The sequence below is a fragment of the Chiloscyllium punctatum genome, chromosome 7 (assembly GCF_047496795.1).
Source record: "Chiloscyllium punctatum isolate Juve2018m chromosome 7, sChiPun1.3, whole genome shotgun sequence".
NCBI classification, from domain to species: domain Eukaryota; kingdom Metazoa; phylum Chordata; class Chondrichthyes; order Orectolobiformes; family Hemiscylliidae; genus Chiloscyllium; species Chiloscyllium punctatum.
Genome location: NC_092745.1, coordinates 134314032 through 134328674, shown reverse-complemented (window position 1 = coordinate 134328674; position 14643 = coordinate 134314032). Strand labels below are relative to the sequence as shown.

The following is a 14643-nucleotide window of genomic DNA, read 5'->3' as shown; positions in this document are numbered from 1 at the left end:
TTTCACGCAGAGGGTGGTATGTGTATGGTATGAGCTGCCAGAGGAAGCGGTGGAGGCTGGTGCAATTACAACATTTAAAAATCATCTGGATGGGTATATGAACAGAAAGGGTTCGGAGTGATATGGACTGGGTGTTGGCAGGTGGGACTAGATTGGGTTGGGATATATGGTCAGCGTGGATAAATTGGACTGAAGGGTCTGTTTCCATGCTGTACACCTCTATGACTCTATATTATCATTTGAGAATTTGGATTTTAAAGTACAGGTAATATATTTATCCAATTTCAATTTTATGAAAGCAACTTCCTTCAAAGAGGTCAGAAATACATTTGGAATAATGAGCAAAAGATATTATTTTCAAGGAAGTTCACTGATGCCCACTTTGGGTTTTGCAGGACAACACAGCCCCTTCACCTTATTATAGCCTTGGTTCAAACATGCACAAAAGAGCTGAATTTCAGAAGCGAGGTGAGATGAGAGGGACAGCGCCTGACATCAAAGCCGCACTCAACGAGTGTGGCTTCAAGGAACCTCAGCAAAACTGATGTCAATCTTGCTTTTGTGCACCTCCTGTGGAACTATAACCTTATATGCCTTGCTCGATCTAAACACCCTATGATCTTATGTCCTTGTATGTTAAGATCTGAATGGACCGCTCACAAAACAAAACTTTTCACTCTACTTGGTACATGCAACAACAATAAATAAGTCAAATCTAAAGTTAATTCCATTTCTCTCCACAGATACTGCCAGATCTGCTGAGTTTCTCCAGCTTTGTGTTTGTTTCATTATTTACTATTTCTTCTCTGCTTCTAATTTCAGAAATCAGTCAACAAATTGTGCACTTTTTTAGTTAGCTTGCATAATTCAAACCTAAGAAGGTAGACAAAGCTTCTTCTAAACAGGTCAAAAGGAATTAACAGAATAACTATTCTAACACTGCCAGAAACGTTCAGATCAACATTTATCAAAAAGACATTACATCTTTTCCTTCAGCAGTTCTAAGTCAGTATCGACTCCAACAAGAACCTCAACGCAGTTGCAGAATTTTAAACGTGACAGCAGCGTACATTCAGCACATCCCAAATCTGCAACCTGAAAATAATAAAAGATTTAAAAAGTTCAATAATTAATTGCTCACATTTGGCATTTTACGGAACTGGCAAACCGTTAAGTCAATAATTTTATTCAAATTCTCTAAAAGTCAAGCTGGAGATCCTTTCATAATTATTTTGCTACATTATAGGTACTGTATGAATGGAAGTCGTTATTACATATGTAATACTAAATTGTTATATCTACATCTGCTTCAGGACCTATCACTTCTTCAACTACTACACAATGGAACAGCGATACAAGATTTGTATCTGCCTGTCAAAGGCTCGTCATTCACAGGTATCAAAGGAACAGTCATTTCCAGTTTGAGTATTTGCTTCTACACAATGTAGTATTAGTTAAAACAGGGACAGGAAGAATAATAAAACATTAATAGATCTGAAATCAAACCATTCGCAGTAATTAGGAGATAGGCATCCTCTAAAAGTTTATCATTCCAACGGCAGATTACTCGGTAAAATATAGATCACATTTTAAAAGGAAATACTGTATTTGAAAAGTGAATTAAATCACATAACCTAGAAGGTGAAAAGTTCAAACCAATTCAACTCAAATTAGCTATAAAATAATTCTGTGAATGAAGAAGGAAGTGAAATTAATGGGCTGGGGGCAGGACAGGCATAAAAGATTAAATGGTCTCCTGTGCTGAATCATTTTATGACTATTGACAGCAGGAAATGAAAGAAAAACCTTCACTTCTCAATGACATCTCATGGGAGTATGGCTTGCAATACCTCAAAGTAATTTGGACAACTGCACTTTTGACTGTTCTTTGGAAGAGTTATCAATATAATCCAGCTTCCCTCTCCACCTCATCCCTTTCTCTTCAAATCTTCCCTTTCAGGTAATCTATTAAATTCCCTTTTGAAACTTTCACTAAATCCGGCATATGCTCTGCTGGACTTAATCTTTAATATTTAGGAGAGAAAATCAAATATCAACTACATGAAGGTTGCAGATGATTATATTTTTTAGTTCTGTAGGGAATCAAGGGATATAGGGATACTGCAACAAAATACGACTGAGGAATAAGATCAATTACCAACAAATTGATTGGTGGAAAAAAACAAATGGCCTAAGTGTCTTGTTTTTATAATCTCAGGGTCTCTGCTAATCGTAACGGGTATATCTGTTTCTTGTAAAAAAATGTCCTGATGAAAGCTTCAATGTCAAGATAAAAAGCTTCAACAAAATATGCCTTTTCTCAGTAATAAAAAATCTGACAAGGCTGAACAGACTAGATACAGGGGGACCAGAACAAAAGTTCAAGGCTTCAGGATACAGAGTAGGCCATTCCAGACTGAGATGAGGTGAAATTTATTCACCAAGAAGGTAGTGAACCTATGAAATTCTCTGCCTCAGAAAGCTGTAGAGGCCAAGTCATTGGATGTAAGCATATATATTGCTGGAGTCTAAAAGTGTCAAGAGTCATTGGGAGGGAGTGGGTGTTGACATTTAGATGATCTGCCGTGATTATGTTGAATAGCGGAGAAGGCTTGAAGAGGCAAATGGCCGCATCCTACTGCTATTTTCTATGCTTCTGTTAAGAAATAGAAAACATTATTTTTGAAACCACCAAGACCAGTGGTTACCGGATTTACCCGAGGCTGTTCTGGGAAGCAAGAAAGGAGGTGGCTAAGCCACTGGTGAGGATATTTGCCTCCTCACTCTCCACCGGAGGATTGGAAGGATGTTGTTCCTCTTTTCAAGAAGGATAATAGGGAAATCCCTGGCAATTACAGAACAGACAGTCTTACGTCTATGGTCAGCAAAGTTTTGGAAGGAATTCTGAGGGATAGGATTTATGACTATTTGGCAAAGTATAGTGTGATTAAAGGCAATCAGCATGCCTTTGTGAGGGGCAGGTCATGCCTCTCAAATCTTATTGAGTTCTTTGAGGTGGTGTCAAGACAGGTCAACGAATGTTGAGCAGTAGATGTGGTGTAAATGGACTTCAGCAAGGCATTTGATAAGGTTCCTCATGGTAGGCTCATTCATAAAGCCAGGTGTTATGGGATACAGGGAGATTTGGCTTTCTGGAAACAGATTTGGCTGGCTGACAGAGGGCAGAGAGTGGTTGTAGATGGAAAGTATTCTGCCTGGAGGTCAGTGTTGAGTGGGGTCCCGCAGAACTCTGTTACATAGAACATTACAGCGTAGTACAGGCCCTTTGGCCCTCTATGTTGTGCCAACCTGTCATACCAATCTGAAACCCATCTAACCTACACCATTCTATGTACATCCATATGCTGGTCCAATGACTACTTAAATGTACTTAAAGTTGGCGAATCTACTACCGTTGCAGGCAAAGCATTCCATACCCTTACTATTCTCTGAGTAAAGAAACTACCTCTGACATCTGTCCTATATCTATCACCCCTCAATTTAAAGCTATGCCCCCTCGTGCTCGCCATCACCATACTTGGAAAAAGGGTCTCCCTATTCACCCTATCTAACCCTCTGATTATCTTATATGTCTCTATTAAGTCACCTCTCAACCTTCTTCTAACGAAAACAGCCTCAAGTCCCTCAGTCTTTCCTCGTAAGACCTTCCCTCCTTACCAAGCAACATCCAAGTAAATCTCTTCGGCACCCTTTCCAAAGTTTCCACATCCTTCTTGTAATGCGGTGACCAGAACTATACACAATACTCCAAGCGCGGACGCACCAGAGTTTTGTACAGCTGCAGCATAACCTCATGGTTCTGGAACTCGATCCCTCTATTAATAAAAGCTAAAACACTGTTTGCCTTCTTAACAACCTTGTCAAGCTGGGTGGCAAATTTCAAGGATCTGTGTACCTGGACACCAAGATCTCTCTGCTCACCTACACTACCAAGAATCTTACTATTAGCCCAGTACTTTGCATACCAGTTACTCCAACCAAAGTGAATCGCCTCAACTTATCCGCATTAAACTCCATTTGCCACCTCTCAGCCCAGCTCTGCAGCTTATCTATGTCTCTCTGTAACCTATAACATCCTTCGTCACTATCCACAACTCACCAACCTTAGTGTCATCTGCAAATTTACTAACCCACCCTTCTATGCCCTCTTCCAGGTCGTTTATAAAAATAACGAACAGCAGTGGACCCAACACCGACCCTTGCGGTACACCACGAGTAACTGGACTCCAGGATGAACATTTCCCATCAACCACCACCCTCTGTCTTCTTTCAGCAAGCCAATTACTGATCCAAACTGCTATATCTCCCACAATCCCATTCCTCTGCATTTTGTACAATACCCTACTGTGGGAAACCTTATCGAACGCCTTGCTGAAATCCATATACACCAAATTTACTCTCATCAACCTGTTTGGTCACCCTCTCAAAGAACCCAATAAGGTTTGTTAGGCACGACATACCCTTCACAAAACTGTGCTGACTATCCCTAATCAAATTATTCTTTTCTAGATGATTATAAATCCTATCTCTTATAACCTTTTCCAACACTTTACCAACAACTGAAGAAAGGCTTACTGGTCTATAATTAACAGGATTGTCTCTACTCCCCTTCTTGAACAGGGGAACCACATTTGCTATCCTCTAGTCTTCTGGCACTATTCCTGTAGACAATGATGATTTAAAGATCAATGCCAAAGGCTTGACAATCTCCTCCCTGGCTTCCCAGAGGATCCTAGGATAAATCCCATCTGGCCTAGGGGACTTATCTATTTTCACAGTCTGCAGGATTTCTAGTACCTCTTCCTTGTGAACCTCAATCACACCTGTTCTTGGGCCTCTGCTCTTCGTAGCTTTTATAAATGATTTGGATGAGGAGGTTTAGGGGTGTGTTAGTAAATTTGCAGATGACACAATGGTTGGAGGTGTCGTTGATACCATAGAGGGCTACTACAAGCTGCAGCGTGACATAGACAGGATGCAGAGCTCGGTTGAGAAATGGCAAATGGAGTTCAACCTGGATAACTGCAAAGTGATGCATTTTGGAAGGTTGAACTTGAATGCTGAATATAGGATTAAAGACAGGACTCTTGGCAGTGTGGAGGAACAGAGGGATCTGGGTGTGCAAGTACATAGATCCCTCAAAATTGCCACCTAACTGGTTAGGGTTGTAAAGAAAGCATATGGTATTTTGGCTTTCAATAACAGAGGGATCAAGTTTAAGAGCTGCAAGGTTTTGCTACAACTCTACAAGTCCCTGGTGGGACCACACTTGGAATATTGTGTCCAGTTATGTTTGCCCTATTATAGGAAAGATACAAAGGCTTTGGAGAAATTGCAAAGAAGTTTACCAGGATGCTGTTTGGACTGGAGTGCTTACCTTATGAAGAAAGGTTGAATAAGCTCGGACTTTTCTCTCTGGAGAGAAAGAGGAAGAGAGACCTGATCGAGGTATACAAGATAATGAGTGGAATAGATAGAGTCAATAGCAGGAGACTTTTCCCCAGGGCAAGATTGACTGGTACGAGGAGTCATAGTTTGAAGATATTAGGAGGAAGGTATAAAGGAGACGTCAGAGGTAGGTTCTTTACGCAGAGAGTTGTAAATGCATGGAATGTGCTGTCAGCTGTGGTGGTGGAAGCAGAGTCATTGGGGACATTAAGCAACTGATGGAAATGCACATGGATAGCAGTGAGTTGAGTAGGTTATTATATTTTACATTAGGATTAAACCTCGGCACAGCAAAGTGGGCCACGGGCCTGTTCTGTGCTGTACTTTTCTATGTTCTAAAGGCCATCTCTGGATTGAGGTCAAATGAACAAAATCGTCTTTGTTCACAGATTGGTGACTCTCAAAAATGACAACTCCATCCATCAACGCTGGTAGGACATTTCCAATAACTTGTCAATTATGAATTCTCAGTAATAGTCGATACTCTTGGGCTATTCCCAACATCATACAGTAGAATTCAGTTTATTCTTCAATAATTAGTTCATGATTTGGTAACGTAATTATCAAGCATACGAGGTAATTAATAAATACTATATGATTTAATAACAGTCAAAATAAGACACTCATATTGCACCACGTGTGCCTATGCCTGTATCTGCATTTCTGCTTGACAAGTGAAATATGCCAAATTTCCCTCGCCCAAAGTAAAGTCATGACGTAATGGTTTTTAACAGGACAAATGTTGCAAAGAGGCCCACTGTTACATGTAATGGCTTGGTTATAGAACAAATGTGAGGGCACTTTGTAGTTTCATTGTCAAAGTTGGATACAGTTAAGGATTGTTGGAGTAGTTTTTTTAAGGGAAGCATTTTAAAATAAAACAGTCACTTTCTTTTAAAGTATGTAACAGGTCTATGTATAAATATGCTACTTTGGAATTTGGTTCTTTAATGAGTTTTGTTTTGCAATTATGGTACCATATTAGCAATCAAGAAGTTATGAGTTTTAAACCCATCAAAGCCATGAAGGGTGGCACAATGGCTCGGTGATTACCACTGCTGCCTCGCAGTGCCAGGGACCCGGGTTCAATTCCAGCCTCGGACGGCTTTCCTCCATAGCAGAAGTATAGGAGTTGGGAGGTCATACTGAGGCTATGCAGGACATCGGTTAGGCCACTTTTGGAATACTGCGTGAAATTCTGGTCTCCTCCCTGTCAGAAGGATGTTGTGAAACTTAAAAGGGTTCAGAAAAGATTTAGAACAATGCTGCCAGGGTGTGCAGATTTGAGCTATAAAGAGAAGATGAATAGGCTGGGACTGTTTCCCCTGGAGCGTCGGAGGCTAAGGGGTGACTTTATAGAGGTTTATAAAATCATGAGGATCTTATGGATAGGATAAATAGACAAGGTCTTTTCCCTTGAATGGAGGAGTCCAGAACTAGAGGACATAGGTTTAGGGTGAGAGGAGAAAGATATAAAAGATACCTAAGGGGCAACTTTTTCACGCAGAGGGTGGTGCATGCATGGAATGAGCTGCCAGAGGAAGTGGAGGAGGCTGGTACAATTACAGCATTAAAAGGCATCTGGATGGCATATGAATGAGAAAGGTTTAGAGGGATATGGGTCAACTGCTGGCAAATAGGACAAGTTTAAGTTAGGATATCTGGTTGGCATGGACAAGTTGGACCGAAGGGTATGTTTCGGTGCAGTACATCTCTCTGACTCTATGACTGTTAGTGTGGAGTCTGCATATTCTCCCTGCATCTGTGTGGGTGTCCTCTGGGTGCTCCAGTTTCCTCCCGCAGTCCAAAGATGTGCAGATTAGGTACATTGGCTATGGTAAGTTGCCCATAGTTTTCCGGGATGGGTAGGTTAGGTACCATTAGTCACAGGAAATATAGAATAATAGGTTTGGGTAATGGGTCTGAGTGTGATACTCTTCGGAGGATCGGTGTGGACTTGTTGGGCCAAATGGCCTGTTTCTACACTGTAGGCATTATGTGATTCAAAACAAATTGCAAAACTAATTAAATTAGTAAAGGTAGGTACAGTTACAACATTCAAAGACATTTGGACAAGTACGTGAATAGGCAAGGTTTGTAGGTTATGAGCCAAACACAGGCAAACGGGACGGGTTTTGGAAATGAACGAGTTGTCATGAACGAGTTGGAGTAAAGGGTCTGTTTTCAAGCTGTATGACTTGGTGACTATGACTCTAGAACTCTGGCTGTAGAAATCTCCAGCCATAGAGTCATAGAGATGGAAACAAACCCTTCGGTCTCACTCTTCCATGCCGACCAGATATCGTAACCTAATCTTGGCCCATATCATAGAACAATGCAGTGCAAAACAGGCCCTTCAGCCCTCGATGTTGCATCAAACGGTGAACTATTCTCAGCTCATACCCCAACATTATCCCATCATCATCCATGTGCTTATCCAAGGATTGTTTAATCTCCCAAATGTGGCTGAGTTGACTACATTGGCAGGTAGGGCATTCCACACCCTGACCACTCTCTGAGTAAAGAACCTGCCTCTGACATCTGTCTGAAATTTATCGCCCCTCAATTTGTAGTTATGCCACCTCGTACAATCTGACATCATCATCCTAGGAAAAAGACTTTCACTGTCTACCCTATCTAATCCTCTGATCATCTTGTACGTCTCTATCAAATTCCCTCTTAGCTGCCTTCTTTCCAATGAGAACAGTCCCAAATCTCTCAGCCTTTCCTCATAAGACCTTCCCACCAAACCAGGCTACATCCTGGTCAATCTCCTTTGCACCTTTTCCAATGCTTCCACATCCTTCTCGATACATGGCGACCAGAACTGTTCACAATATTCCAAGTGTGGCCGCACTCGCATTCTGTACAGTTGCAGCATGATATTGCGGCTGCGGAATTCAATCCCTCTACCAATGAAACTAAACACAACATATGCCTTCTTTACAGCACTATCAACTTGGGTGGCAACTTTCAGGGATCTATGTACATGGACTTCAAGATCCCTCTGCACATCCACACTACCAAGAATCTTTCCATTGACCCAGTACTCTGCCTTCCTGTTATTCTTCCCAAAGTGCATCACCTCACACTTAGCTACATTGAACTCCATTTGCCACCTTTCAGCCCAATTCAGCCCAGTTTATCCAAGTCCCCTTGCAACCTGTAACATTCTTCCAAACTGTCCACTACTCCACCGACTTTAGTGTCGTCTGCAAACTTACTAACCTTCCACCTATGCCTACGTCTAAGTCATTTATAAAAATGACAAACGGCAGTGGTCCCAAAACAGGTCCTTGGGGTGCACCACTAGTAACCGGACTCCAGGCTGAATATTTTCCATCAACCACCACTCACTGCCTTAATTTGGAAAGCCAGTTTCTAATCCAAACTGCTAAATCACCTTCAATTCCATGCCTCTGCATGTTCTCTAACAGCCTACCATGTGGAACCTTATCAAAGGCTAGGTTATAGTCCCACTGGTTTAATAGAAAGCACTAGCTTTCGGGGCGCTGCTCCTTCATCAGATGGTTCGGAGCAGTGCTCCGAAAGCTAGTGCTTCCAATTAAACCTGTTGGACTATAACCTGGTTTGTGTGATTTTTAACTTTGCACACCCCAGTCCAACACCGGCATGTCCAAATCTTCATCAATGGTTTTATTGAAGTCCACGTATACCACGTCAACTGCCCTACCCTCATCTACATGCTTGGTCACCTTCTCAAAAAACTCAATGAGGTTTGTGAGACATGACCTGCCCTTGATGAAATCATGTTGACTATCTGAAATCAAATTGTTGCTTGCTAGATGATTATAAATCTTATCTCTTATAATCCTTTCCAAAACCTACAACTAAATCAAACACCTGGTCTGGTTCATTACCAAGCATCAGATCCAGCGTGCCCTCCCCTCTTGTCGGCGCTTCGACATACTGTGTCAGCAAACCCTCCTGGACAAAAACTGATCCATCCAACATTCTAGAGTTATAGCATTTCCAGTCAAAGTTGGGGAAGTGAAAGTCTCCCATAATGACCATCATGTTCCTTTCACGAGGATTAATTTTGCCAATCCTCTCTTCCACCTCCATGGAACTCTGTGGAGGCCTATAAAAACCTCCAAGCAATGTGACCTCTCCTCTCCTGTTTCTAACCTCAGCCCACACTACTTCAGTAGACAAGTCCTCGTCAAATGTTCTTTCAGCCACCATAATACCATCCTTGGTTAACAAGGCCACACCTCACCCTCTTTTACTGCCTTGCCTATTCTTAATAGAGTCATACAGATGTACAGCATGGGAACAGAGCCGTCGGTCCAACCCATCCATGCTGACCAGATATCCCAACCCAATCTAGTCCCACCTGCGAGCACCTGGCCCATATCCCTCCAAACCCTTCCTATTCATATACCCATCCAAATGCCTCTTAAATGTCGCAATTGTACCAGCCTCCACCACCTGCTCTGGCAGCTCATTCCACATGTGTGAAAAAGTTGCCACGTAGGTCTCTTTTCTATCTTCCCCCTCTCACCCTAAACCTATGCCCTCTAGTTCTGGACTCCCTGACCCCAGGGAAAAGACTTTGCCTATTTACCCTATCCATGCCCCTCAAAATTTTGTAAACTTCTATAAAGTCACCCCTCAGCCTCCGACGCTCCAGAGCAAACAGCCCCAGCCTGTTCAGCCTCTCCCTATCGCTCAAATCCTCCAACCTGGCAACATCCTTGTCAATCTTTTCTGAACCCTTTCAAGTTTCACAACATCTTTCCAATAGGAAGGAGACCAAAATTGCACGCAATATTCCAACAGTGGCCTAACCAATGTCCTGTACAGCCGCAACATGACCTCCCGACTCCGGTATTCAATACTCTGACCAATAAAGGAAAGCATACCAAACGCTGCCTTCACTATCCTATCGACCTGCAACTCCACTTTCAAGGAGCTATGAACCTGCACTCCAAAGTCTCTTTGTTCAGCAACACTCCCTAGGACCTTACCATTAAGTGTATAAGTCCTGCTAAGATTTGCTTTCCCAAAATGCAGCACCTTGCATTTATCTGAATTAAACTCAATTTGCCTCCTCTCAGCCCATTGGCCCATCTGGTCCAGATCCTGTTGTAATCTGAGAAAACCCTCTTCGCTGTCCACTACACCTCCAATTTTGGTGTCATCTGTAAACTTACTAACTGTACCTCTTATGCTCGCATCCAAATCATTTATGTAAATGACAAAAAGTAGAGGACCCAGCACCGATCTTTGTGGCACTGCACTGGTCACAGGCCTCCAGTCTGAAAAACAACCCTCCACCACCACCCTCTGTCTTCTAACTTTGAGCCAGTTCTGTATCCAAATGGCTAGTTCTCCCTGTATTTCGTGTCATCTAACCTTGCTAATCAGTCTCCCATGGGGAACCTTGTCGAACGCCTTACTGAAGTCCATATAGATCACATCTACCGTTCTGTCCTCATCAATCCTCTTTGTTACTTCTTCAAAAACCTCAATCAAGTGTATGAGACATGACTTCCCACGCACAAAGCCATATTGACTATCCCTAATCAGTCCTTGCCTTTCCAAATACACACACATCCTGTCCCTCAGGGTCCCCTCCAACAGCTTGCCCACCACTGACGTCAGGCTCATTGGTCTATAGTTCCCTTACCACCCTTCTTAAACAGTGGTACCACATTAGCCAACCTCCAGTCTTCCGGCACCTCACCTGTGACTATCAATGATACAAATATCTCAGCAAGAGGCCCAGCAATCACTTCTCTAGCTTCCCACAGAGTTCTAGAGTACACCTGATCTGGCCCTGGGGATTTATCCACTTTTATGCATTTCAAGACATCCAGCACTTCCTCCTCTGTAATATGGACATTTTGCGAGATGTCACCATCTATTTCCCGACAGTCTATATCTTCCACATCCTTTTCCACAGTAAATATTGATGCAAAATACTCGTTTAGTATCTCCCCCATTTTCTGTGGCTCCACACATAGGCTGCCTTGCTGATCTTTGAGGGGCCCTATTCCCCCCTAGTTACCCTTTTGTCCTTAATATATTTGTAAAAACTCTTTGGATTCTCCTTAATTCTAATTGCCAAAGCTATCTCATGTCCCCTTTTTGCCCTCCTGATTTCTCTCTTAAGTATACTCCTACTTCCTTTATACTCTTCTAAGGATTCACTCAATCTATCCTGTCTATACCTGACATATGCTTCCTTCTTTTTCTTAACCAAACCCTCAATTTCTTTAGTCACCTAAGCATTCCCTTTACCTCCCAGCCTTCTCGTTCACCCTGACAGGAATATACTTTCTCTGGATTCTCGTTATCTCATTTCTGAAATCTTCCCATTTTCCAGCTGTCCCTTTACCTGTGTATATCTGCCCCCAATCAGCTTTCGAAAGTTCTTGCCTAATACTGTCAAAATTGGCCTTTCTCTGATTTAGATTAGATTAGATTACTTACAGTGTGGAAACAGGCCCTTCGTGTGGAAACAAGTCCACACTGTCCTGCCGAAGCGCAACCCACCCATACCGCTACATCTACCCCTTACCTAACACTATGGGCAATTTAGCATGGCCAATTCACCTGACCTGCACATCTTTGGACTGTGGGAGGAAACCGGAGCACCCGGAGGAAACCCACGCAGACACGGGGAGAATGTGCCTGAGGCGGGAAGTGAACCCGGGTCTCTGGTGCAGTGAGGCAGCAGTGCTAACCACTGTGCCACCGTGCCGCCCACATTTAGGACTTCAACTTTTAGATCTGGTCTATTCTTTTCCATCATTGTTTTAAATCTAATAGAATTATGGTTGCTGGCCCCAAAGTGCTCCCCCACTGACAACTCAGTCACCTGCCGTGCCTTATTTCCTAAGAGTAAGTCAAGTTTTGCACCTTCTCTTGTAGGTACATCCATATACAGAATCAAAAAATTGTCTTGTACACACTTAACAAATTCCTCTCCACCTAAACCATTAACACTATGGCGGTCCCAGTTTATGTTTGGAAAGTTAAAATTCCCTACCATAGCTACCCTATTATTCTTACAGATAGCTGAGATCTCCTTACAAGTTTGTTTCTCAATTTCCCTCTGACTATTAGGGGGTCTATAATACAATCCCAATAAGGTTATCATCCCTTTCTTATTTCTCAGTTCCACCCAAATAACTTCCCTGGATACATTTCCGGAAATATCCTCCCTCAGCACAGCTGTATTGCTATCCCTTATTAAAAATGCCACTCCCGCTCCGCTCTTGCCTCCCTTTCTATCCTTCCTGTAGCATTTGTATCCTGGAACATTAAGCTGCCAGTCCTGCCCATACCTGAGCCATATTTCTGTAATTGCTATGATCTCTCAGTCTCATGTTCCTAACCATGCCCTGAGTTCAGCTGCCTTCCCTGTTAGGCCCCTTGCATTGAAATAAATGCAGTTTAATTTATTAGTCCTACCTTGCCCTTGCCTGCCCTGACTGTTTGACTTGTTTCTGTTCCCAACTGTACCAGTCTCAAATTGATCTCTTTCCTCACTATTTCCCTGGGTCCCCCCCTCCCCCCCACCTTACTAGTTTAAATCCTCCCGAGCAGCTCTAGCAAATTTCCCTGCCAGTATATTAGTCACTTTCCAATTTAGGTGCAATCCATCCTTCTTGTACAGGTCACTTCTACCCCAAAAGAGATTCTAATGATCGAAAAATGTGAATCCTCCCCCCATACACCAGCTCCTCAGCCATGCATTCATCTGCTCTATCCTCCTATGCCTGCCCTCACTAGCTCGTAGCACCGGGAGTAATCCAGATATTACTACTCTCGAGGACCTCCTTTTTAAATTTCTGCCTAACTCTCTGTAATCTCCCTTCAGAACCTCAAACTTTACCCTTCCTATGTCATTGGGTCCAATGTGGCCAAAAACCTCTTGCTGGCCCCTCTCCCCCGTGAGAACATTCTGCACCCTCTCTGAGACATCTTGATCCTGGCACCAGGAAAGCAATACACCATTTTGCTTTTTCGCTGCTGGCCACAGAAACGTCTGTCTGTTCCTCGAACTAGAAAATCCCCTAACACAATTGATCTCCTAGAACCTGACGTACCCCTCATTGCATTAGAGCCAGTCTCAATACCAGAAACTTGGCTGTTCGTGCTACGTTCCCTTGAGAATCCATCAACCCCTACATTTTCCAAAACAGCATACCTGTTTGAAATGGGTGTATCCACAAAAGACTCCTGCACTAGCTGCCGACCTCTCTTACCTTTCCTGGAGTTAACCCATCTATGCGACTGTATCTGAGACTTTCGCCCCTTCCTATAACTGCCATCCATCACATACTTTTGCTGTTGGAAATTCCTCATCGCTTCTAACTGTCTCTCCAACCGATCCATTCGATCTGATAAGATTTGCAGCTGGCAGCATTTATGGCAGATATAATCCACAGTAACCCTTAAACTCTCTTTAAACTCCCACATCTGACAAGAAGTACATATCACTCTATTAAAGGCCATGTTTGCTCCTTCACAAACTACAGACCCAGAAAATAACACCGTCCTATTCTTCTACAAACACTGTCCCAGGTTAAATTAATAGTTATGGCTTATGTTTAAGTTTCATCAAGAGACATGTCTCCAAAAACATGTAATCAAGGAAGAACCTACTCTACTCACTGCTGCAGATTCTCTGTAAGCCATACTTAAAATAACGATTAGCTTATCTGATTATGTGCTGTGAACTTCGCCCAACAGTTCCTCCAAGATTAGTTGTGAATTTCACTGTTTGATCATTTTCCCAGATGCACTCCGATGTCCAGCGATACACGAATTCAAACAGCAAAGGCAGTAACTGTGCAGGTTCTCTCTCTCTCTCTCCTGCAATGACCTCCCCATGTGCTTCCTTTGTCTGTTCTTCTTTTTAAAACTGCTATTGTTTTGACTTTTTTTTCCAAAGTTCCAAAACAATGCAACAACATATGAAACAGTAATTGCTGCTCCTGCAATTCGAGGAAGTCACCTCCAGCACCTAAAATACCTCAAAAAAGGAGCAGCTGTTACAGCCAGAAATTTTTCCCACTCTCCTAAACCCTGGAACCTGCAACATCCATTCCTCACCCTGCTCTATCCATGTCTCCGAAATGGCTACAACATCAAAGTCCCAGGTACCCATCCATGCTGCAAGCTCACCTACCTAAAATA

At 42.7% G+C, this 14643-nt stretch overlaps 1 protein-coding gene across 2 annotated transcripts in view; it reads right to left on the bottom strand.

The window, feature by feature from the left end:
* Nucleotides 1–14643, bottom strand: part of henmt1 (HEN methyltransferase 1) — a 105469-nt gene that overhangs the window by 53143 nt on the left and 37683 nt on the right. For both annotated transcript variants that reach the window (XM_072574906.1, XM_072574907.1), the window contains exon 3: nucleotides 983–1095. In XM_072574906.1, the coding sequence (XP_072431007.1) occupies nucleotides 983–1095 (113 nt within the window). The remainder of the gene's footprint in view (nucleotides 1–982; nucleotides 1096–14643) is intronic.